We start from the raw sequence: 24,640 nt of genomic DNA, 5'->3' as shown, positions 1-24,640 counted from the left end.
AAGAAAGTCTCTCTGGAGCTTTGTTCAATCGGCTTTGTTAGAATTCACTCAAATAGGATGATTATAAGAAAAGATCTCATTTGTTTCAACATTAAAGGAGCAAATTAATATGTGGCAAGCTGCTAATAATTGCCTCATTATGTAGTGAATGGGCATTGCGTCCAATTTACAAAATTACAATGATATTGTTAAAGTAACAATTGGGAAAGTTTAGTCTGAGTTTCCTAACTCTCTGTGTAATTAGTTGTGGGATTCAGAATGAAACAGAGTTGGTGGTTGGAGTGAGCTCTCTGGTGCACCACTGGCCTACAGTGCTAAGAAGTCACAGGAGAAATTAAGCTTTTATTGGTGGAACTCCATCTGCATAGGTCCTGAGCTGGATTTGGTCCAGCTGAAGAGTAAATCTGACAGTCTCTGCTGAGACTGGAGCTGGTCTGTCAGGACACTGTTTTATTGAACTCCACTGACTTGGGTGAAGTCTTGGCCAAGTGGTTGAGAGACCTGGCCTGAGGGGCTTCAGCGTGGGATTTCAGCAGACCTGCAGGTCTGTGGTGGAGAAACTTGGTGATCCAGGATCTGTGCCATGGGGAAACCCACCCGAACAAATGGTCCTGTAGCTGGAATTTCGATCTCTTGGTGGAGACATTTGAAATGGTGGGGGAGTTGTTTCAAACTGGGCAAGTAAGCAATTTTCCAAATATTGAAATCCTACGTAGAAGAGAATCATGTTTTGTGACCTACTTAAGTTAGATTTGCTTGTGACCTTTTCTAATTCTGGCTGATTTTGTTATTTAATGATTTGACCTTTGATTCTGTGAAGCCACTTCATTACTAAATGCAAAGATTTAATAACTAGAACTATTTGATAAGTGACCTTTATTACACAGCTATTTCTCTTTGCTAGAAAAATGGCACTGTTTTGCAAGTTCTAATTCACAGTTTTAATTATCTTTTCTATTGTCTAAAAGCTTGCACAGGAAATGGAAAGGTCAGACATTTCATTTTCTTTACTGATTAAAATGTAAGCTTTCCTCAACAGTTACAATGTCTCATTCAGGCAAAAGATGGGACAATTTGTCAGAATCATGCCCAGCTGCTCTACCGAGGACTTCTATCTACATCCTCCTGGTCAGCAACAAAATGAATAATTTTTTAACAGCAATAATAGCTCTGTGGTGTGTAGAGGTGAAATAATGTCTAAGTACATGAAAAGAGAGCAAAAGGTGAATGGTTTCCTATGTTTTTTTTTTCTTTAACTCATATATCTGTGATGCAAGCGAATAAAGATCTTGTGAAAGTTAAGCCCTGAATTGACATTCTCGGCCCAGAGACCATAAACAGAACAGCACAGGTTTCCATGGGGTCCTGCCAATCTGTATCAATCCTGTTGCTGCCAAACCATCTCTACGGATGAGAGGGCAGCCTGGACTGTCTGCCAGACCCATTTTTGGTTTATCTGATAAGGCTGCTGCTGAGTTAGTGTTTAATTGCTGCCCTGGTGTTTGTGATGCAGACACCTCTAAACAGTTGCTGTTAATTGCAGAACAGATCACCAAGAAGGCACATTTTCTCTATTTTTCCAGTTTCCTTCTCTCTGCATTCTGTGTAAGAATTGTCTTTCTGCTTCTGTTCATCATTAATACAAACAATACAGCAAGTTAAATTGAAAAGTGGGTTTTTCATGCAGGTTAGGGCTATCATGGGCAACCTGGCTGCCAAAAGTTTACATATGGGAAAAGGATCTGAGGTATGTAGAACTCCAGAGTGTGAGGTGAGGGGGAACAACAGCACATCACTCCAGCTCCTCAAGGATCATAGGGAGCTGTCAACTGTGTCCTAGTTCAGTAACAGAAGCAGCACCAGCATCTACCCAGGGACTTTACCTATCCAGCCCCTCAGGCACCAAAATCCCTGTGCCTGAATGGCTCCTGGGGGAGCCACCTGACAGAGTACCTACATTTGTGAAGTTTTTGAGTCTTAAAGGTGATATGACAACCATAACTGAGCTGGGTTGTAGTAACAAACAGGAATGTCGTGTTAAATGAGGAAAATGAGAAAGTTATTGTATGTGGATTTTTGTGGATTAGTGGAACTGCCCCTTTTGTCCATGAGACTCAAACCAATGCCACTAGCTGCTGGCCTGTGTCCACAAGGAGTTCAGTGAAAGAATATCGGTGTGTGTTTTCTCATATGTTGAGGAAGATGATGCAAAAAGATGATGAAGTCAGTGAGTGATTCTGGAGTCAGTGGAATGTCTGTCACGGGTGCCAGTCAGTCTCCTAACTCTCTCTGGGATCTGTTGGGAAATATGCATATTGGGACATGTAAAATCTCTCTACATTGTAAAAGATATTTATTCTGAGATAGGGCTGGAAGGGGGTAAGCCTCTGCCTCTGTTGAAGAAGAACAGACTGTATGTTGACCTAGTGCAGGCATTCAGTATTATGAAAGCACTTTATAAATTGGAACAAGATAAATGAATCACAACAAAAGAGCTAGAAAACCAGGGGAGACAATTGCAGGAGTGAGTGTACTCAGTTTATTCGAGCAGAACAGTTAGACTCAGTGAATAGAAAATGTGCAGTGCATTTCTAACTAAGGTCAGAAAATCGAATAATTCCAAATTTAAGAGAGCAGCTCCATTGTAATGGAGAAGGAAGAATTTTTTTGGAAAAAAAAAGCAAACCAGCGCTGAGATTGAGACAAATTTGAATGGAACTGGATTCTTGACCAAATTGGCTTCTCCTATCTAACAGTTTCATATTCAGCATTTGTTAGTTTGAAAGTTCACCCTGAAACCTATAAATTAATCTACTGGGACTTTAACAATTCACTTCATGTTAGGATATGAGTTATGCTCATGGATTTGTTTAGGTCACCCAGCCATGTCCTCATAATGTATCTTAGAGAGAATGTCTGTAACTAAGCAGTAAACAGAAAGACTTGTGTTCAGCTGCATCTCCTGGGATTTCATCCCTGCTGTCAGAGAACTGTGCAGGACAGCCCTCTAAAACTACAACAGCTAAAAAAACCTGCATGGTGTTCTGTAAAGGAAACATTGCCAATGCTTTTGCATGCTATCAGGAATCTTTAGCTATTGATGAAATGAGGAAAGAATGTTTTCGTGAACCATTCACATAGAGAAATCAAATCAATTACAATAAGGAAATCAAAGCTTTGAAATTGTGAGGTTTATTGCAGAAGTCTTGCACGATGCATCTTAGTTCACCAGAAGATATTTCAGCTGTTACAGTTTGAGTCACTTCAGATGTTTATCTCCTGTCCTTATATTACGTCCCCTTATCAAAGAATTTGATGTTTTGTCAGCAACCACGTCCTAAGGTTATAGCGGTCAAATGTAGCCAGGATATTCATCCACATCAGCTAAATGAGGTGTGATTGTGAAGAGAAATAACCACAAGTCTGATCAGAAAAGCACCCAGGATTCTGTCAGACTAAATGTTCGAAGAACGTGAAGGGAATTATTCCTAAAAAGTATTAAACTGCATTCACTGGCTCCCAGCTGCGAGTATGACAGAGGATCAAGTCTGTGACCATACAAAAAATTGTAGGTGATCTCTGGCCTGAATGATCTTCTGTGGGTTTTTTTGATGGATTTAGTTTTCATTTGATTTAGATTTCTGACTGAACTTCTCATACAATCCAATTTAAATACAGGGCATTTCCTTTTAGTCTACTGGTACCAAAGAACTAAAAAAAAAAAAATTACTCTTTATACTTTGACAAATGGAACATCAGATAAGTCCCTATATCTCTATTAGATAATTTTTTCCTATTTTCAATTTGTTCTGGAGAAATAGCACCCTAGAACATGATCAGGAAATACTGTCTTTGACTTCAGTTTTCCGAGGATTAAGTTCCTGGTTCATGTGTCACCAGTCCATCTGCCTCTCATTTTTCATGGGTCATAACCACGCTCTGGAGAGAGCAGCGTATTTCTCTGTCTACATGTCCTTTCCGACTGCAGGATTTCCATAATACAAGATTGCTTTTTAGATATACATGTAAATCTTTTGACTTCTGTCACAAATTTTGGAACTATTCATTCAGACACAGAAACACAGTCAGTGTACAGTTAAATTTCCAGCATTACTTTTTCAGTCTTTTTTTCCCTATTGTTGACAACACCTTGTTAAAAGACAAGACATTGATCTGAGTATTGTTTTCTGCTGCTCCTTTATTTCCTCGGGTTTTTTAGTGGAAAGAGTAACATTTAGAGGGAAAAAGGAATGATTATTTGTATAGTTGACTTCAAGGTGGAGAACAAAGGCAAAGATTGGATCTGCCTATTTCACTAGAAAGGTTTGCATTCAGAGCTTTGTAGTGGTAGAGTTTTCTAGCAGCTCTACCACATGGGGATTGTGGGTTTGGCGTTTGTTTTTTTTTTTTTTGAAAGAGGAGCGTTGCTATCAATTTGTTGTACTGTACCTGCCTTTCTGTTAACTGAATTTTCAGTCTTCATGTTTCACAGAGAAAAACTTGCCATGTATTTTTGTTTCCTGTCTTCCAGCCTCTACAGCTTGACTGTGACCTCTGTGCCATTGTTTCAAACTCGGGACAGATGGCTGGCCAGAAGGTGGGGACCGAGATAGACAAGTCCTCCTGCATATGGAGAATGAACAACGCTCCCACGAAGGGCTACGAGGAAGATGTTGGGAAAAGGACAACCATCAGAGTGGTCTCTCACACGAGCGTGCCTCTCCTGCTCAAGAACCCCGAGTACTTTTTCAAAGAAACCAACAGCACCGTTTATGTGATCTGGGGACCTTTTCGAAACATGAGGAAGGATGGGAATGGCATCGTGTACAACATGCTGAAGAAAACTGTTGACAGCTACCCCAGTGCCAAAATCTACGTGACGACGGAAAAGCGCATGAGTTACTGCGACGCGGTGTTCAAGAGGGAGACAGGGAAAGACCGGTAAGTCCTCAGTGTGAAGAACAGTTACAGCGTTTGACAAAAGATACATGAGAAAAGGCCATGCCGGATGCCAGCAACTAAGTGAGTCCCCAGATACATTTTTAATGGATTGTTATATGGTTTTGACTGTTATAAGCACTTGATGAGGCAGCAGCTAGGCCCCATTTACCCCACCTACGCTACCTTCTGTTCGTTCCATTTCTGTTGGCTTGAGTCCCAAAAATATTGGATATCTTCCTGAAACGTTTTCAAAGCTGTGCGTTGTTTTCAGCTCAATTTACTATTGATTAAGTTGACATTTTATTTGAAGAGGATAATCCGACACAAACAGCATTTCCAAATACACAACCTTGGGATAATTCTGGATATTGTATTTTCTTCTCAGTTGAGAGTCGCTGTAGCTTTTCTTCAAACGCCGACCTCGGGGTCATGCATTATTTCTCTTTCTTGGTGAAAATGGATTATCAGTGATACTGTAATAGATTTAGGTTTTTACCAGAATTATACTGAAATTCTATTTTCCATGTCCAAGAATTTGCATTTACGCTGCTCAAGTGGAGGCTGTAAGGGATGGAAGTGTGAGGGCCCCTGTATTGGCTGGCATGGTCAAGGTAGAAATTGGATTTGTGGAATTAAGACCACAAAGAGCAGGAGTTTGCAACCGAGTTGCAAAAATTCAGATCATCTGTGTTTTGGCAGGGAAGAACACCTGTCACACACACTCACTTGAGTTAACTGGGAAGGAGTTTTCAGATCACTGCTGTGTCTTAATATTTATTTTTGAATTTGCGTGTCATGAATTTGAGGTTGTAAAGGACTGCAGCTATTCTGACCAAATTAAAAATATAGATATTCACAAACAGTTAAATGCAATCTGAACTTTTGGTACCTTTTAAAGTAGAAGAACTTGTTCTCTCAAACTTGTTTCACTTTGTTATTAAACTGTCAAAATTTGGTTACAGTTGATTTTTCCTATTTTTTAAACTTTGAAACATAGGGAAGATCCTGCCTCTCATCTTCTTCACCATGTGCACGTGTTGCTGCTGTGATTCTGGAGTCAGAGGGAGCTCATATATGTCATAAAGTTGTCAAGGTTATCATGGCTTCTTTAGTTTAATTGAACAAACTGATGAAGAGGCTAATAGAGGAAATACACAAGATCCATTCTTCAAAATTGACCTTTAATAATCCAAGTCATCCTGTTTACATATTAATCAAGATAAATATGATCATGGGCACATTACTACACTGCTAAAAATAAATTTGTTTATATTTATGAGTCAGGTCACAGCGACTTTACAATACTTTATCAAAATCCCTATTGTGAGACCAGCCCTTGACAAAAATCTCCTATTTTTCCTTTGAAAAAATCTCATCATTCAATGTCAAAGTATCCTCATCTCCAGCCTAATCCACTCCTCTTCAACAAATTAACACATCTCAAGCTTTATAGTTACGCAATTAACACAATACAAATGCTTCTTTTCATGTCAAAAGCAGATTGAACTTCGCTTCTCCCAGTGCTTATAACTTAGTTCTTAAGCAGCCTAAAGTCAAAGTGGCCCGTGTCCTTTCTCCTTAAGCTTCACCTTGTGAACAGTGGTAAATTTTTAAGAGCCTGCCTCATGGCCCACATCACATGGCGTGTGTATCCCTTTGACACTGTGAAAAACCCACCAGTTCTCACAGTGGCAACCAGATAAAATCCTTGTATCTACTGCAACTTTCATTTTTAGTCCTGCTTTTCCACATCAAATACTTAGTGATGTCTTTAACATCATTTAGTTCTCTCGTCAGCCAGAAACAAGGGAAATGATTGGTGTGTCACCAGCCAACACCTTCTGTATCTCAAGAAAACATCCTGCGGTTCCCTGCTAATTGGGGACCTCAGTTTGGAAACTGTTTCATTTTCTGTAACATCTTCAATTTGCAGGACCTGTCTGCTGTTTCTAGGGAGGGTCATGAGGTTATTAGACGGATGTGGCATTTGTGGCAGCAGTAAACGGAGAACACAAGAGATTTGTGGGCGATGAAAATAGTTTTGTGCGTTGTGCCAGGCTATTGTGATGCTGAGGCAAACTCAGGTTCCTCAGCCAAATATTCCTTTGGCTCCTCAGAGAAACACCAACCTTTGTTTGGAATATTAGATTGAACAGTGGTCTGTTTCAGCATGTTCCCAGCAAAAATTCTGGAAGGAAGCCAATTTCAACTCATATTTTAAAATGTACTGAGTGGATTGCAACCACATCTATTTTAGTTTAATCCTAAAATACTGTCTTTAAATACAGGCATATTGAGATTGCAACAGATTTCTAGTCTGTCGAGCTTTAATGAGCTTTCTGTTTCTACTCTTTGAAGTGCAATCTTTTTAGGTAATGAGTGGGACTTCTCAGTAGTTTCATCCTTGTAGTGCTGAACTTTTTAAAGGGTGTTGTGAGAAGCAGCTGACAGGTATGTGCTGCAGTCACTTCTCTACTGCAGAAAACCACAGCTTTGGTATTGACCAATGGTTTATTGCTGATGCATGGAAGAAACAAGAATTGCCTCTAAATAACTTCCAACAAACAAGGTCGTGTATTTTGTTACGAAGCATTTTTTTAATTCTACAGCAGTACAAAATACCCTCTGATATGGGCTATCCATGCTGGATAGTTAACCTTGCATGCACATTAGAAATGTGGGGGACACATGTTCTTTCTGAGAGTCTTTGTTAGTGAAGCTTTTGAGTTCAAGGTGGTGAATGCTCATCCACTTTGAATAATTGTTGTACATAAATAATATTCATTACCAGACATTCAAAATTTTTCATTAATGCATTTTACTTGGTACTTCCCTAGAGGGAGCATAAAGCTGGCAGCTTCTTCCAGTTCTTCACAAATGTTTTGTTGTATTATATATATTGACTCAAGTGAAAGGATTTCAAGAAATATTAGATAATTCCTAAATGTGGCACCTTTGTATGTACCTCAATTGAGATAAGTGGTTCTAAAGCCATCTATATCTTTGCCATGCATTACAAATATAATTCAATATGGTATAATAACATTTAATTGGTAATAACAGAGAAAACTGTAGTCTTCATTAAAGCAGCAAAGCTAATTCTGGTCTGATAAAGTGCACTGAGCATCCCTAAATAGGTTTTAATTAGCTGGCACCAAAGCTGCACCACCCTTAGGGAGGGTAAAATTAATGAAAACTAGCAGCAAATAGATCAATGCTACTGGATGTTATTGCCTTAGGTGAAGGTGATGAGAAGGAAAGGAGTTTCTTTTAAGGATCATTTAGAAAACAGTCTGCGTTAAAAGTCACTTTCAAAAAGCAATGCTAAAATAAATCTGTGCTCATATCAGTGAAGCAGTCTAATGTTATCTGGACTGCAGACTCCATTTGTGTTTATACTACAGACACCTCAGGCTGACCACTCAGCCCTGTGCCTCCGAGCAGGGCCTCTGGTGGCTCAGCTCCACGTCCCCTCTCGGGGCTGACTGTGAGATCAGACCACTCCTGCCCTGCTGCACGTGGAGGACACCGAGCCCCAAAAACCCAGCCAGTACCGAGTGTTCTGTTACTGCTCAAAGCACAGCTCAACTTGGTGTTTGTAGCCACTCTTCTTGTAGGTAACTAGCAAAAAAGAGCTTTGTTGCCTAAAGAAAATTCAGGGAGAAAAAAACTCTGAGGCAAATTAGTTTTGGCGGTGAGATAAGGAAAGGGTTTTTATTTGTGCCTGGGCATAAAGATTACATGTCCCTTTGCACAGATGTCACAGTTTATGATATTGCCTGTCCAATCCCAGATGTTTCCACCCTGTGGCTTTTACCCTGATCCACCCCCATCCCACCCCTTGGGAATTGGGGCCAGGGGCTTTTCAAGACCCCCTTTTCATCAATCACAATCTTCTTCAGAGTACAGGGGGCATATATTCACCCAGTTCTTGACTGTACTTTTGCAGTTTAGGCCAAGGTACAAGTGTTCTCTAAACAAAATAGGCCTACCTTGACAAGAGACTAAACATTTCTACTGGAATTCAGGGGATAATTGATATGGGGAGCATGGAATGGGGTGATAAGGTTGGGAAATGTGTGTAGTTACTATGCTAAGGGTAAAGGAATAAATGCTGCTGCTTCTAAATCTACTTCTACTATATAACTACTTATTAAGCTTATAAAAATTAGAAAACCAGAAAAAAACCAGATGGACCTTAAGGCATCAGCTTGCTGAGCTCTGCTGAGGAGATGTGTTCTGAGCTCCTAAAGTTCCTGTTAGGAGATGTGAGATAATGTTCTGAAAACCAGCCAGTTTGGTAGACAGCTGACTTTCCACACACACTCTTAACTCTGACAACACCCATCCCATACCCAAACAATTCAGTTCAATTCAACAGTGGTTTTTTTGAGATTATTGGCTACACACACTTGCCTACAAGAGGCAGGTTCTCCGAGCCACATTTGCAGTCAAATGGCTGTTTCTGAAAGACTTTTGGAAATATCATGGACAATTCTGAAGAAACTAAATTGCTTTTGTGCTTCTCTTCAGATTGTTCTTAGTTTCCTCTGTTCATGCCAGATGGTGCTGGGTTGTGTTAGGTTGTGAGGAAGCTGTTTTATCATTCAAACAGAAAGATGGATCATTCTGATCGTTGACTTCTGTGTCAAGATTCAAAATTTGGGGGTGTGCTTAACCTGCTATTTTACTCAGATCTGCTCACTAATTATTTAGTGCTTTGGTGATATACGAGATCTATATTTTATCTCTGTCATTTAGAGCTAGCAAATTATATTAATCTAAACTTTGGATTGACACTGTGAAGACAACTGCAGTCATCACAGTTTCACCTTAGCTAATATGTGGTTTTTCATGTGTCTGACTAATCTACATGAAGCTATAGTCTAGCAAAAATGTCAGTAAAATGAATAAATGAAATTACATTCTCTGAGGCTCAAGTAGCTGCAACTTCTATTGTTTGGTGATATTCTCTGTGAATTGAGGTAGTAAAGCTGTCAGTATCCAGAACATCAGAGTTTTATGCCATCTTTCTGCTTGTTGGCTTAAATGAAATATTATAGTAATGATATTTTCACTTGTGCACTCACTTACTTATACATATTGGTTTCCCTATCAAAACTATTCAGAGGAAATATGAAATCTTGGCTAGTGTTAGTTAAAATTTGCAGAAAGCAGTTTTTAATTGGGAAGCTGTGAACATTGACACTGAGCCTGGCTCAGAGTTAGATTGTGGCACTTGGGAAGTACATCCCATCAGTGCTTTGTATTAATGTACTTTTTCAGAAAAGAAAATAGAATTTCTGGGAGATGAGTAGAAGAACTAAGGAATATCGTTGGTTTTAAATGACAAAACTCTTGGAAGGAAACTTCAGACTGACAGAGGAAATGTATAATGCCCGTTGAAATATTTTTAAGGACAAAAATGAATTGTAGTTTACATTTTGCTATAGTCTTTATCATGGTGATGTGGTATCTACTGCTGCACCAATAAAGTCAGCAAAATATTCTCAACTGTCCTTGAGCATCACAGCAAACCAAAAAATATGTGTTTCATATAGGGACCATTTTTCAGGTACTTGATAATGGATCTTTCTTGAACCATTGCTTGGCACTTCCATTCTTTCTTTTTATAAAGTAATTCCTTCAAAAAATGCTAATGAATTTGTCGATCTTAATTCATAGAGGGTTTAAATAGTTTCATTGTCACAGACTGCTTTATTACCTGAAAAAACAAGGGTCTAAAGCATGAAACCTTAATGAAATAAATAGATTTTTCATTATAAAACACTTAAAAGCCCAACATCTATTGCTATTTGTGGTCAATCACCAGACGGCCAACAACTCTTTTGGGGTTTATATTCACTCTTCCATTTCCTGGTAAAACACCAGTTGTTCCTGAGCGTCCTACATTGATTCCCTGCAGCCCATTAGTAACTGCATTTATATTCTTTATGAAGATTTTCCTAATTAAGATGAACATTTTTCTCTATTAGGCAGATGGAACTCAATAGAAGAAGTCTCTTCTTTATTAACAGGCCAGCAAATGCTGTACAAAGCACAGCACTTCTGTTAAGAAATACAGCTCCTACTACATTACACTAATTACATAGTAAAGTGAGACTTTATTAAAAAATATCAATATTAGCTATTATTTTGTAATAAAACTGTGGCTGCATATAGATTGGTGTGGGCTTAGAGACCTATTGATTCTGTGGTGATTGCTGACTTTACCCATAGAATTATTTCTTTTCACTTAATGATTTAAGACAAGAAATATATAATCAGGCCATACTCTATCATTGAGCATTTTCACATGATCTTTGAATTTATCCAACGTCTATTGCTTTTAATTTATCATGTATTCTTTAAGTGACCCTGAATCTGTTTTCTGCTCCTGACAAGCCATATGTTAAATCTTTATACAATGTTTGGCACGGTCCTAATTACATGCACAGCTTTTTCATCCTGTCCTTTAAATATTCTGCAGCTTTCATGATTGAGAGCGTGGCTGATATCTCTCAGAAGGAGCACTGGCACTGTGTAGATGGGATTCTGCTTCGAATTTTGTCGCATCCCATGAACATACACCTTTTGAAAGGGTGATGTCAGTCAGTGACTCCCACTGTGTACTGCAGTGCTTCCAGTTTTGCTGCTGCTGCTGAGGATATTTCATGGTTGCAAAGGCAAAAGTCTTAGAGGGAAAAATTAGCAGAAGCACAGATTTTGAATGAAGCCTTTGGTGTTTGTAGGACCTTTACTGGATCATCTACTGTAGTTCAACGTTTTTGATTTTTCAGATCACAGTGTGTAAAACAGACCTTGATTTTCCTAAAGGAGCTTAAAATTTTGAAGGAATATAACTAATCTTTTTTTTAAATCAAGAAATTAATCTATTTTTTTTAACTCTACCTTGCTCCCAGCTGAAACAGTTGTCTTGAAGACCACAGAGTGATTACCATTGAAGTTTATATTTACTACCAGTTGTGACACGGCAGTGCTTTTGTGAGATATATTAAATAGATTAGAAAATAAATATAATGTTGCCATTGCTTTAGTACGATACCTGTTGGTTACTGGTAACTGTGGGGTTTCTAATGGAAGCTCCCTGAACTGCACTGAACTGTATTTACAGTGTTTAGTAAAAGACAGTACTACATTCAAACTGCATTAGATGCACCAGGAGGTTTGTGATATAGAGTTGCTGCTCAAGTGAGGATAGCAACTTTAGGAGACTTCAGGGAATAAACCACTACAGTGATTTCTTGCTTCAGATAGAGATGAGTTCCTACACATCTGTCCAGCTGCTAGTTAGTCAAACTTATGAGAAAATGCTTTTATAAGAAAAGGTGTATGAGAACTAGTCTCGACTATCTTACTGAGTGATACTTAGCAAAGATTGTCTTCTCAAAGCTTTTTACAGGTAGGCAACACAGCAAAAGAATAACTGTTTGAAAGTGGAAAAAGTTTATCCTGAATTGATGTAGGAGTATTTTGCCTTAAACTGTAGAAAAATTAGTAAACAAATTCAGAAAGGAAAATTTAATTTTCCATTAATCAAGCCTATGTGAGACCTCACAGACATAGATGTGAGAAAAACGGGGAGGGGACAGTGAACTTTCTGACTCACTGAGTTAATTTGGAACTCGCTGTAGGTGCTTGCTTGTGCACGTCTTTAATATCTATTATTACCCATGTGAAGACAAAGCAGATGTTATACATTGGGGTTTTTTTGTGTCTGTTGTCATGGATCCCACGTAAAGAATTCAGGCTGCAATTTCAGAACAGCAAAACTGTACAAATCTATCTATCTATCTATCTATCTCTCTATGTGTGTGTGCATGTGGATTTATAGCACATGTCTTTGAAGGTAACTCAAGATTCACAGCTGTACCTCCTGGAGGAAATGGTGTGCTGTTGGGATGTGCTACAACCTGCCTTTAGAAAACAATCCTTGACTACATCCTGTGCAGCACTCAGATTCTCTGAGCTCTTCACTGTGAGGCAGCCATGCATTTAGAGAGTAACATGCACAAGAGCAGCATGTACAATTTTTCTCAGAGATTCACATCTTCAGCAGGTTTTGGAAGTTGTAGCAGTCTGGAAAAACTTAACTGTAGCAGTGGGGATTTATTATGAATCTTGAATCTTATGTCTTCCAACAGTTTGTGTGACATCGCAGATATTACCAGCGTGGGGCTTAGTTTGGGTGTGAAGGGGAATACTTTTTTCACGCAGGTGTTCAAAGATTCAGCTGTTCTATTTTCAAGACTTTGTAAACAATTCCTGATTGTGGTAGCATTCAGTGCAGTTGGGACTGTGAACCAGAGGCACCACTCATCTCATAACCTGAGCAGTTAGTATTCAGTAAACATGCAAATTGCAATAGAAGAAAAGGTTTCTTACTGCCTGTGTTTGTTCTTTGCAGGTTTGTTGTTAGTACCCCATCCTGATCTTTGGAGACTTCTTTTTCTCTGTTTTTGTTTTCAAAAGTAATTCATCCCAGCACACATATCCTCTCTGCTCTGGTCCTACTGATTACAAAAAGGAGACATAAACTCCCTGGATAATAACATTCTCTACATGACTCATTAAAACATTCAAAGCACAGGATTTGCTGCAAAGATTTGAAAATTGCTGCAGATGATGTCACTAGCGTAGAAGAAGTCAGAGAAAGGAAAGAAAGTGACAACAGATGAAATTCTGAAAAACAAACAGCATGCTTTTATCTTAACAATAAAAACAAAGATAAATGTCAGAAATATGTGCTCTGTGTTCAGTTTGCTCTCCATATGTTGTTTCAGAATTTTTTGTGAAGAAAATTCATTAGAGTTGCTAGTTCTCCTGTCTCCAAAGAGTGTACCACACATTTTCCATGAGAGTACTTCTGAAAATATGGCAGTTATCACTTAAGCCTCAAAATGCCTTTGTGAGGCAGAGAATATTCATCCCCTTTTTACAACTTGCCTTCCCTGAGAAAAGGACTCTGGGGGAAAGCAGAAGCTATTGCTGTGCAGAAATTCATGCCCATAGGGCTTTTTGGATGCTGTACGTTCACTATGAAGGCATTTCAGCTTCACACAGTGCTAATTTTGGGGTGGAGTGGTCTAGAACTGCAAAATGGAACAAATTTCTACTGCTTTATAACCTATTTCCAGCCAAACATGATGTTCTAACATTTCCTTCTACGTGAAATTAGCGGTAGTCCCTTGAAATTTTACTATCAACCAAAATATTAGGAAAAGAAAATAGTCTGAAGAGTATCTGCAAAGCAGTATTCCTCTAAAAGAAGAATTTCAGTTTCAGTTTTTTCAAGTATTATTTGTTTTCCTACTGTGTGTCCATCCCTTTTAGCACTCTTTCCCCACCTTCCTCTAGTCCATTAAGAAATGTGATTGGTGTTTGTCATGTGTTGCTTTTTCTTTTATCAAGAGAGAATTGTGTCTTTGCCTGAGCTTAGTGGCTGTGGGTTTTTGCTCTCTCTCTCTCTCTCTATGCTGCTCTGATTTTATATAAGTGATGACACTGCTGAAATATGTTTTGTATTTGGAGTAGAAGAAAGCAGTGGTCCTTAACACCTTGGGGCTTATTTCAGGGTCTTAAATTGCCTTCACCTCCTCTGCCAAGAAAGCACAGTATTTGACAGAGTTGGATTTCAGCCTCACTGTACAGATTGTGCCAGGGATTCTCAGTTGCAATGACATCCCGGGGCCTTCTCACCCCTAGGGGTATTTTGAGTCTTGTTCGTGGAGTGCCTTGAGGATATGAAACTTCATTTAACTTTATATTGGATGTCCCCAGGATATCTTCAAGCTTCATGTACTGCTTAGATCTGTCTAATCACTTCCTGCCAAGCTACACTGGTTTGCTTGGTTAGAAGGTGGGCAAAGAATGGATGAGTAACTAAAGCCAGTTCAGTGCTTATTGGTGGGAAATAAGAGTATTTCAGGCACTGTTACTGGATATGGTTTAGGATGGTACTTGAAGACGATATATTGAAGGAAGGCTTATTCCAGTTTCCCTTCCAAGTTTTTAATTTTGTATCCCTTGAAAGTTTCCCTTTTTTTTTTTTAAATAATAACCACTGGTGTCATATAAATTTGGCCAGTTACAGGATAGCAGTAACTAGAGCAGCTCCAGATGTTTTCCTTAAACTTTTTCTCAGGTCTGTGTACCAGGCCTGAGAGTGGCATATATTATAAATATTTTCTTCGTTAATACTTTACATTTTTCCCTGAGGCTTTCATACTGATTTCAAAACCATGGTCATCATTATACTAAAACGGTGGCATTAATACATCAGTCTTTGTGGGTAGATTTTAATATAAAGTTTCAAAATAATTGCCCACTAATATGAGAGGTGGAAGTATGTATAGTATTCTGTTGCTTGTAATGTAACCATTAAAATAATAATTACATGATAATGAAAAGACTCATTATGCTTTAGTTTATCTTTGAATAAAGTTAATAGCTAGTGAAAAGGAAAGGTTATGTCTAACTACATTTTACAGTCCTTTTGCACTTCCTGTAAAGAGAACATTTTGCACAGAATTGTAGATTGGCATGCTTCAGTACAGTTTGTATCCACTCTCTGTCTGCTTCAAAATATGACTGTTTTAAAACCATTGGTTACAAGTTCCTTTTTATCAAATGGTACATGCAGTCTTCACAAAGAACATTTTTGAAATTAAGTTTTCAGAGCAAGTCAAATTTGCAACACGACTGCATTGAACAAAAATTTTAAAATAAATTTAGATTTCTCAGGTTTGAAATGTTAGAAGAATGAAGGCAGCTTGACACTGAGTCAGTCAGTAGGATACTGTCTCTCTTTATAGGAATGAGAAATGTCAAATGTATACATTATCTATCATCTGTGGCAATTTTGTGTTAGTGTTGTCTACAAGCCAGCAGCATTGTCAGGCACAGGAGAAAATTCCTTTTCTATTGTATCCAGAGGTGGAACATGCAAGAACAAATAGAAAAACAGTGCTTTGACAAAGAAATGTCTCCTTTTGTATGGTGGGATGTATGAACTCTAAGTTAAAAGTGTTTAGTTCAGGAATGCATAGATAGAGCTCCCAAATTATCTTAATGGCAGGAACAGTAATTAGAATTGAGACATTTTCATGGTTTTATATCCAGATCCGACTACACTGATTTTTAAAGATCCAGTAAGATTGTTCTCCAGTTTTTAATACTTTGCATATTTTCTAAACATGATTTGGTTGAATGTTACCTTTAAATGTCAAACTCTTGGAAGTGGGAATTATATAATCTAATCCGTTTCACTCCAGAACAGAATTAAGAGATATGAATTAAGCAGTTGCGAATGAATTAGGCATTAAAAATGTAATTGCATTGATTTTTCTAGGTATTACACCAAATGATATCAATAGAAAATGTCTTTGGTCTAATAGTGTGATATTTAATTAGTTTATGTTAATTGCCTGCATTTCAGAAACAAATTACTTGACTTCTTTATTCAATGAATGAATGAATGACTTGGCCTTCTGCCATTCCTCCACTGCCCAGTGTCCTGTCCCTGGACAGCCAGGGAGTGCTCCATGCTGGGAGGTCAAGGTGGTGAGGGGAGCCACAGGCACAGCCTCACCACTGCCAGGACACCACGGCAGTCTGACCTCCTCACCAAGCAGGTAGAGCAGCTTTTCCTCTCGAGGGGAGGAGACTGTAGACTTCCTACCACATTCCCAGCTGCTCTTGCCCGTAGCTGATGGGAAGGCTGAGGCATCTCCAGGCTCAGGGCGTGGGGTGCTGTAGAAGAGAGTGAAACTGGAGGCCAGCTGAGTTGGTTGGTGCATCCAGGTGCTGGATTGTCTCCTTTGAGGTGACAGGTCTTGTGTATTTGCAAAGGTGGGGTTTAATTTTCTGTTCCAGTGACCTAAGTGATGGGTTGAGTTTGTGAGCCACAATGTACATGGGTTTAGGTTGTTCAGAGCCTGGTTACTGTCCAAGTCTCTCTTTGGGTTCCAGGAAAGCTCAGTACAAAAGCATACACTGTCTGTGAGTCTTGAGGCCTGGCCCCAAGCAATTCTGGAAGCATTTCAACTTTTTTACCTTCTCTTACACCTATCTCAGACTCTCCCATTTGGATTAGCTAACTCAAATCAGAGGCTGTAATGTTGTCACTGTGCTTTGGTCACAAACTCTTCCTCATTTGTGCTTCTCTTTAATCACAGAGTCACAGAATTGTTAGGTTTGGAAGGGACCACTGGAGATCATCCAGTCCAACCCCCCTGCCAAGGCAGGGGCACCTGGAGCAGGTGACACAGGAACTTGTCTGGATGGGTTTTGAAGGTCTCTAGAGAGGGAGGCTCCACATCCACCCTGGGCAGCTGTTCCTGTGCTCTGCCACCCTTGATGTAAAGAAGTTCTTCCACTCATGCTGAGGTGAAACTTCTTGTGTTTTAGTTTATGGCCATTGCTCCTTGTCCTGTCACTGAGCACCACTGAAAAGCTTCTGACACCATCCCCTTGACACCCACCTTTGAGATATTTATATGCATTAATGAGATCCCCTCTCAGTCTTCTCTTTTCCAGACTAAACTGGCCCAGCTCCCACAGTCTCTCCTCATAAGAGAAGTGCTCCAGACCCCTCACCATCTTTGTGGACCCTCTCCAGTAGTTCCTTGTCTTTCTTATACTGAGGAGCCCAGAACTGGACACTGTGCTCTGGATGTGGCCTTGCTAGGGCCAAGTAGAGGGGGAGGATCCCCTCTCTTGACCTGCTGGCCACATTCTTTCCAATGGGATACTTGTTTGCATTTTACATGTTTCTTGCTTTCCTTCAAATATTTTTTTCCTTCTCTGACATTTTTTACTGATATTTTTGGATATTTTTTCCCCCTTTATTTCCTGTCTCATTGTGACTATGTCATCTATATAACTTTCTTCTTTCAGCCTTTTATCCTTTTATTGTGAAACATATTGCCTCCAACACACATCCTGTTTTCAGCACAGCGTCTTTTAAAACAGCTCACAAACCTGCAAGTTATCTGATGAAGAACAGCTCTCCCCTCTGTGCCCTTGCCCTTGCCCTTGTGCTTCCTCATTCACTTGAATCCTGGAGCAGAACACCTAAAAGTCTGGTCTGGAATTGCAGATCTCAACTCAGTACATCCAGTTCTTAAAACAAAAACAAAATACCACAGTGGGACGTAGAAGCTGTGCATGATTATTTATTGATGATTGTTGGTTACAGGAATTAAAACAGCAGGGAGCTCAGATTTTGATCAGAAACCAAGTGATTTTTCTGTAAACTTTTTATTGTAAAATGTGAGCATAATATAAACCCGTTGTGCTCCTGCTGTTAAATGTTAAGCCCTGGCATGACCTGCTGTATGAACAATGCATGTTCCCTGTCACACAGGTATGTAGCTCTGGAGATGTGAGGTGTGTGTGAGGTCCATGTGTTTTTGTCTGGTTTTTTTGTAAGCGCTTTTCAATTATAACAGTACAAGATAACCAGCCTGGCAGTGATTTTTAGGTCTTTATGTGCTACAGATATAATATGTTAGCTTTTAGTTTTTGTAACATCACCAACTGCTAGGGGAATTGATGTTTAATACATTTCTAAATAAGTAAAACTAAAGCATAAATAAATAATGCCTGGTTTATTAGTCCAGGTGTTTTCAGCATTGCTGAAAGTGGTTTGATGACAACCACCAGCACTGGCAGTGGAAAAAAAACCTTATTTCACAGTGATTATTATCATTATAATAAACCATAATTGAAAGATTACAAAATTGATTCTTTTAAAAATTAATGTTGCATGAGTGAGCAGGCTCCGTGGTGTTCAGAGTTTTTCAGTGTTGCTTGGAAGGAAAATGGCTTATTTTATTTCCTGGCAGAAAACTGCTGATTTTCAAACAATCGCATTAGAGAAAACAGTCCCAGAGGGTTACAGGAGGCAACAGACCTATGTCATTATGCTTTACCCTTTCCTGATGGGTTCGGAGAAGAGCCAGAAACAAAGGAAAGTTACATTCATTATTGAGAGAGCCTTGGGAAAATCTGTTTGGCCAAGCAATTTTGCATGAAACGAGTGAGGAAATATTTGACTGCAAAGAACATAAACTCCTTCCATCAATATGCAATTTTCTGGATCCATTTGTCCAAACGATTATTAAGAACAGTTTCTAAATTTGCAGTACTTTACAACTTCAAAGGACTGTGAAAGCATCAACTAGTTAAATGGATGGAAGTGTTTTTTAATAAATAAAAAAAAAAAAGACCAAAGTCATTTGTAAGACAGTTTAAAGTGCAAAGTATTGAAAACAGCAGGAAACCTGAGGACCTGGAGTAGCAATCATCTGCCCCAATCAGGAACATGGAAACCACAAATTTATCTTTGATGATTTCCTGTAAATATGCCCTTTGAGGACAGATTGCCCTGCCCAGTCTTGCGGAAAATGCTCAGAGTTACATCTCTTCTCAGCGCAACATATGGATCTCAGCAAGCCCTGCTTCTCCATTTCCGAAGTCATTCTTCAGAGGGAAAAGTCTGAGCAAAAACCTAGTGAAATACTCTTGTAATAATGCTGCTTAGCATCCTTCAAACCTGCTCAGTCTGACTGGAAAACTTCTTTCTGAGTTGTTGTTTCTTTTTTTTTTTCCTGGCCATTTTCTTCAGTAAGATCTGCCAAGTTTTCCAGACCTGTTATCCTAGTGGAAGTGGGTTTATTGATGTTTCTGTTCCCTTCAGAATGTCTCACTTTTACCTAGGACACACCAGTACAAATAGCTTTCCTCCCCCTAAGTGTGTAGCAACCTGTGCTACATTTGGGTCTCTCTGAGTGTCCTTAAGTGGACTCTCTGTGAAGGAATACACCTGCTCTGGGAAACTGCTGGCTCTTCTCCATGTTGGGGATGGCTTGTGCAGATGGGGGGAGCCTGGTCTTTCTTTCTTGCTACCTCTCTGTAGCACTTTGCCCCTTCTGAAGTTGTGTTACTGGGTCTGAACATCTGGAATCTGGGCTGCAGCCAGCAGTGTCACATCTTGGTGGCTTGGGCTTTCCAGTCAGTGCCATATCTCACATTTTTGAGGCACAGACATCAAAGAAGCCCAAGAAATTGGGGTTAGATGTGGCTTATTCATTCCCCAAATATATCCTGAAGAGTGAACATGCTATTACATTTTTAAGCTGATGTTTATGCACAATTTCACGTTGTCCAGATAGTTTGCAGTCTCTGAAAAAGTTTTCTGTGCTTGAATTTACAGTAGACATATAATTTACCACATTTTGTATGTGTACTCTTACTTGATGACAACCTCCTACTGGCCCTATGTAGTGTTTTATTAAATAGAGGGACAGTTCTCAAGCTCATCCTTCCAAGATTGAAATCAGTGTTCTTTCACTGGTTAGATTTCATTAATATTATTTAGCATTTCATAATGCATATAATCCACAGATATTAAAGCACTGCAGGACATTAAACCAACTTTAGTTTCCCAGTTTTCCTGATTGTAAAATTCATGCAGGGAGTCATTTGTCAAGTTGCACACAGGTGTCATCCTGCAAGGCTGAGGCAGAGCTATGAAGATATCCTTCAGTCAGGGTTCCCAAATTGTCCCTGACATGCTACCCTGACATTCAGAAGGCATAAGTGTGTATTCTTACCTGTGCAAGTTCATGCTCACCTGGGATTTTTATAGGCAGACAGAAGTGGAATTTCTTAAAAGAATTCACTAGAAATTGCATGTTTCCTAAAATCCTGTATGACTCCACTCAGCTCTTGTGTCTTGGCCTCTGTGCAAAGATAGGCTTGTATTACTCAGCAGAGCCTTGTTTAAATATAGCACTTTGCAGGAGGGAGGGGTGATCATTAGATTTGGGAAGGAATATTACAAGACATGTTGGAGCACTCCATATTCAAGCAGTTGCTTTCTTACCACTTCCCAGCAGTCAGCATTGCCCATCAAAGAAAATTGCTAAATAGCTCTGCTACATCATTCTTCATTTGCATTAGAAATGGCTCTAAGCAATAACAGGATTACAGCCAAAAAGTGCCAGCACTTTATCATTCATTTATTTGATTTAATATATAGAGTTACCTATTTGAAACAGCATTTACTTTTCTTGAGCTCTTCGTAAAACCCACTCTGAATGGAAGTGTTTAAGGTAATGACGACTCCGATTAGTTCCCTTAGAACAGCATGACTGGAATCAGATGCACTACTTCTCTTTTCATTAGACACTTCTGAGCTGCTATGAGTGATCTTATAGCATGAGAGGAAAGAAATTAGCTGAAGAAAACCAGATGCAAATAGTCCACAGCATGCTGCTACTCTTCTTGCTCAGCATAGTAAACTGTAAGCTTAGGAGCCTTACAGGTGGCATTACTAGAACCTGATGCAGACTTGCATTTCAGGAAAGGTGGAAAAAAACCATGCTTGCTGTGTGCTGCAGCTTTTCCTTCACCTGCACTGTGAATTGAACAGTGTTACAGCTTCCTCTGCCAGCCATTACCACCTTCTTCCCCTCTTCTCACAGCCACCAAATCCCTGTAAATCCAAGCCTGGTCTGAACAGCAGATCGTTAATCTGTTTTTCAACGTGCTCAGCCCCCACCACAGTCAAGAGGTCAGACATTGTGTTGCACATTTGTTCACAGATGGGATTGCTACATGGGATTGCTGCATCAGGAGCTCTCTTCTAAGAGAGGAAGATGTTTCAATTAATTCTAGGAAATTTGAGAGCTGGCAGCTAAGTTTTGCCAGTGTTTTATTCCTGCTCATGTTTCTTGATTGTCAGTAACTACTATTTATAATCAGTGGACATGGCACAAATATAAGGAAAAACATTTTCCAAAGCAGCTCCTTGAACAAATAGCCTGTATTACATCTGAAAATGGAAGAGTTCCCTGAGTAATTTAGGCCTCTTGAATTTTCTTTTTTCTACTGAAGTATCTGGAATTCCCATGAATTACCTGGGAAGCAGAATTGGGAACATGACTGTAGGATGTTTGCATGAGTTGAAGAAGCAGAATTTTTCTGGTAACATTCATCTAAATCTCTTCCACTTTTTTTCCTGAACATGATTATGAAGTTCTGCATCATTGCTGGTGTTGCAGGTATCTTAGTATTATAAAATGCTTGTAGTAATAAATAAAAGAGGAACGTGCTGGGCGTATACTGAAGACTGAGGTTTTGCAGTATATCCTCTCCATGTCTAAAAGCAATGTAATATCACAGCAGAACTATTCATTTAATATGTAGATATTGTGGTTTAAGCAGAGAACATTGTTTCTAATAACTTGGTCTCTCCACCCATTCATTCCTTTCCAGGCTATCTCAGAGTGAACTTTGGGAGGTGTGATAAATTTATGATATGAACATTTCCTGCTGTCTGCAACTACAGACAACAATTCATCTTGCATGCAGTTGACCATCTAATAATAGTGGCTTTCTGTCCCTGTAAATGGAGATTAGATTCCCAATGTGCTTCAGCAACTTCTATCCTTCCTCCTCTGAAAATTTTAGCTTATGTGTAAATAGCCTAAATAATTTGAGTGCCCATAAAAGTGATGGACTTATGTCATACACCAGAACCTGGTGAAACCTCTCCAGTTCTGTGAGTTTGCTGTAACACTGCTGTCCCAGGCCTTGGCCTCTCTCCTGAGCAAAGACTGCTGGTCCAACTCATTTACATTGGATTTTTACTGTGTGCACGAAACCCTGCCATGGACTGGTGAAACTATGAGGTTGTCTAATCTAGATTTGCCCTGGGCTGTCTCTGGGATGAAAAACTGGAATAATTAAGCAATGTAGAGGTTTATTGTTTAGTAATTTTTTTAAACATTTTTAAGAAATCTGCAATAGCAATATCTACAGTTCAGTCATTGCTTCAAAAGTGAAAGACTCCAAGGCATGACTCAGACTCTAATGTGCAGAAGCAGTGAATTGAAAGGAGAGGGTATGATAGCAATGTGATAGAGAATCTCAGTGAAAAACTTCCTGAGAAAATACTGTTTAAAGTCAAAGTTACGAAGTGAATGCTTTTCTACTGAGGACAAAACCTATTGGTTTCAAATTAAAGGTTCACACAAAAGTTATGTCTGATGTGCTTGATCTGCAGTAATTGATTCCTCTAATTCCTAGAGGAGCCCTCACCACTTAAAATACAATTGAACTCTGCATTACCTTGAAATGTTGTAGTTTAAGTTGTATCAGCCTAGCACTAAGCAGTACCAAGTGGGCTACAGATGCAAGCTGAAAGTTTAGACCCTTTTCACTTCTTTGTTTCATGCCCTTTGAATGCTAAGCAGTTGGATCAGCAGCCTTTCCCACCCTACTTCACAGATGTTTTCGTTTCTTACATTCCTGCGCATGGGAACAGAGCAGGAGAATTCAAAATGCTATGGTTTGCTTTCATTCAGACTGGCTTATGGGCTGGGTTTTCTTTTCTGTGTTCTTGTCTGATTCTAAAAAAATCACCTGTAATCACCCATGTAATATCAAGGCTAATATAACAGCCTGATTTTCATTATTGTTTGAATAAATTTTCAGGAAAAAGTTAGGATTCTGCTGAAGCATTACCTTATCTATCAGAGGAAAATGTATTTATAAGCCACTGTACAGAAGCTTATATGAAGATAAGTTGAATCTCATCATGTGATCTGTACTGTTATGGATTATAGAAGTACTGGCCTTACAGAATCAGTTTTTAACATTATTAGTGGCAATAAATTTAGTCATCAGTTCTACAAAAGAGTCTGGCTGTAACTAACAAACTGTGTGTGTCTGTATTTGTAACGACTGCCTTGATAGTTTCACATATCAGTTCAATAAAACATCTTCCACTCCGGGGAGACATTTGGGCAGGAATATCTCAGTGACATTCTTGCCATTCCCATTACCATCACTATGCACTCAGAGTAAAATATGTTTTAAAAATTGATTGGGTATGTATTTACAACATAGATCATAAGACATGTTTTTTTAATGGTGAGGAACTCCCAGTGATGCATTCTGTGATCTGTAGCATTGATTTGGGTTCTTTGATTTTAACGCTACAGAATACTGTCATAAAACTTTTAGACCCTTAATGTCATAGGGTGCAGCTTCTTGACACAGAATGTTGATGTAAAAGGTGATAGCTACTGCAGGCAAGAGCTTTCAACCCAGTGAAAACCAGAGGCTTGCATTAAACATAGTTAACTGAATTTGTATTCTTAACATATTAAACATAAATATGCAGTTCATTGAAATGACATAAGGCTGAGATGTAATGCAGGTAGACTTTGGCAGTGTGGAGCATACCTCATTTGGTTTAGAGACTTCAGGCAGTTGTCAGGAAGTGTCTTTGAAAAGTATTTTTCTGAAAAAGTTATCCAAAGGTAGGTGAAGCAAATTTTCTACCCCTTCTTTATTGACTAAAGACAGTCTAGATGACTGACCTCGACACCTTAGCTCTTGATTAGCAAAGGAAGGTGAGGTAAATAATGGTTGTGTGTTATATCTTCTAACAGGTTTGTGCAGTTATTTAGCATGGTGTTGTACTTAGTTCGAGGTTTTGGTAAAGGCATGACAGAGGTGGTTTGTTCTTAGCACAGCAGAAAGTTCAACTGCTCTATTGTATTCTTTTCGGTCTGATTCCCATCCTGGTTCTTAAGAATTACTTGTTTCTGGCAACAAAAAACTGGGTCTGAAACTTGATTCCATTCTGGGTCAGAGGAAAGAA

General features: G+C 39.1%; 1 protein-coding gene across 1 annotated transcript in view; it reads left to right on the top strand.

Moving 5' to 3' along the window:
* Nucleotides 1-24,640, top strand: part of ST6GALNAC3 (ST6 N-acetylgalactosaminide alpha-2,6-sialyltransferase 3) — a 114,739-nt gene that overhangs the window by 40,610 nt on the left and 49,489 nt on the right. The window contains exon 3 of the mRNA XM_018083741.1: nt 4,532-4,941. Within this exon, the coding sequence (XP_017939230.1) occupies nt 4,583-4,941 (359 nt within the window). The 5' untranslated portion in view covers nt 4,532-4,582. The remainder of the gene's footprint in view (nt 1-4,531; nt 4,942-24,640) is intronic.

Source organism: Manacus vitellinus, unplaced genomic scaffold, assembly GCF_001715985.3.
Source record: "Manacus vitellinus isolate BGI_N305 unplaced genomic scaffold, ASM171598v3 scaffold_67_pilon, whole genome shotgun sequence".
Classification (NCBI taxonomy): domain Eukaryota; kingdom Metazoa; phylum Chordata; class Aves; order Passeriformes; family Pipridae; genus Manacus; species Manacus vitellinus.
This window is presented reverse-complemented; position numbering and strand designations above follow the sequence as displayed.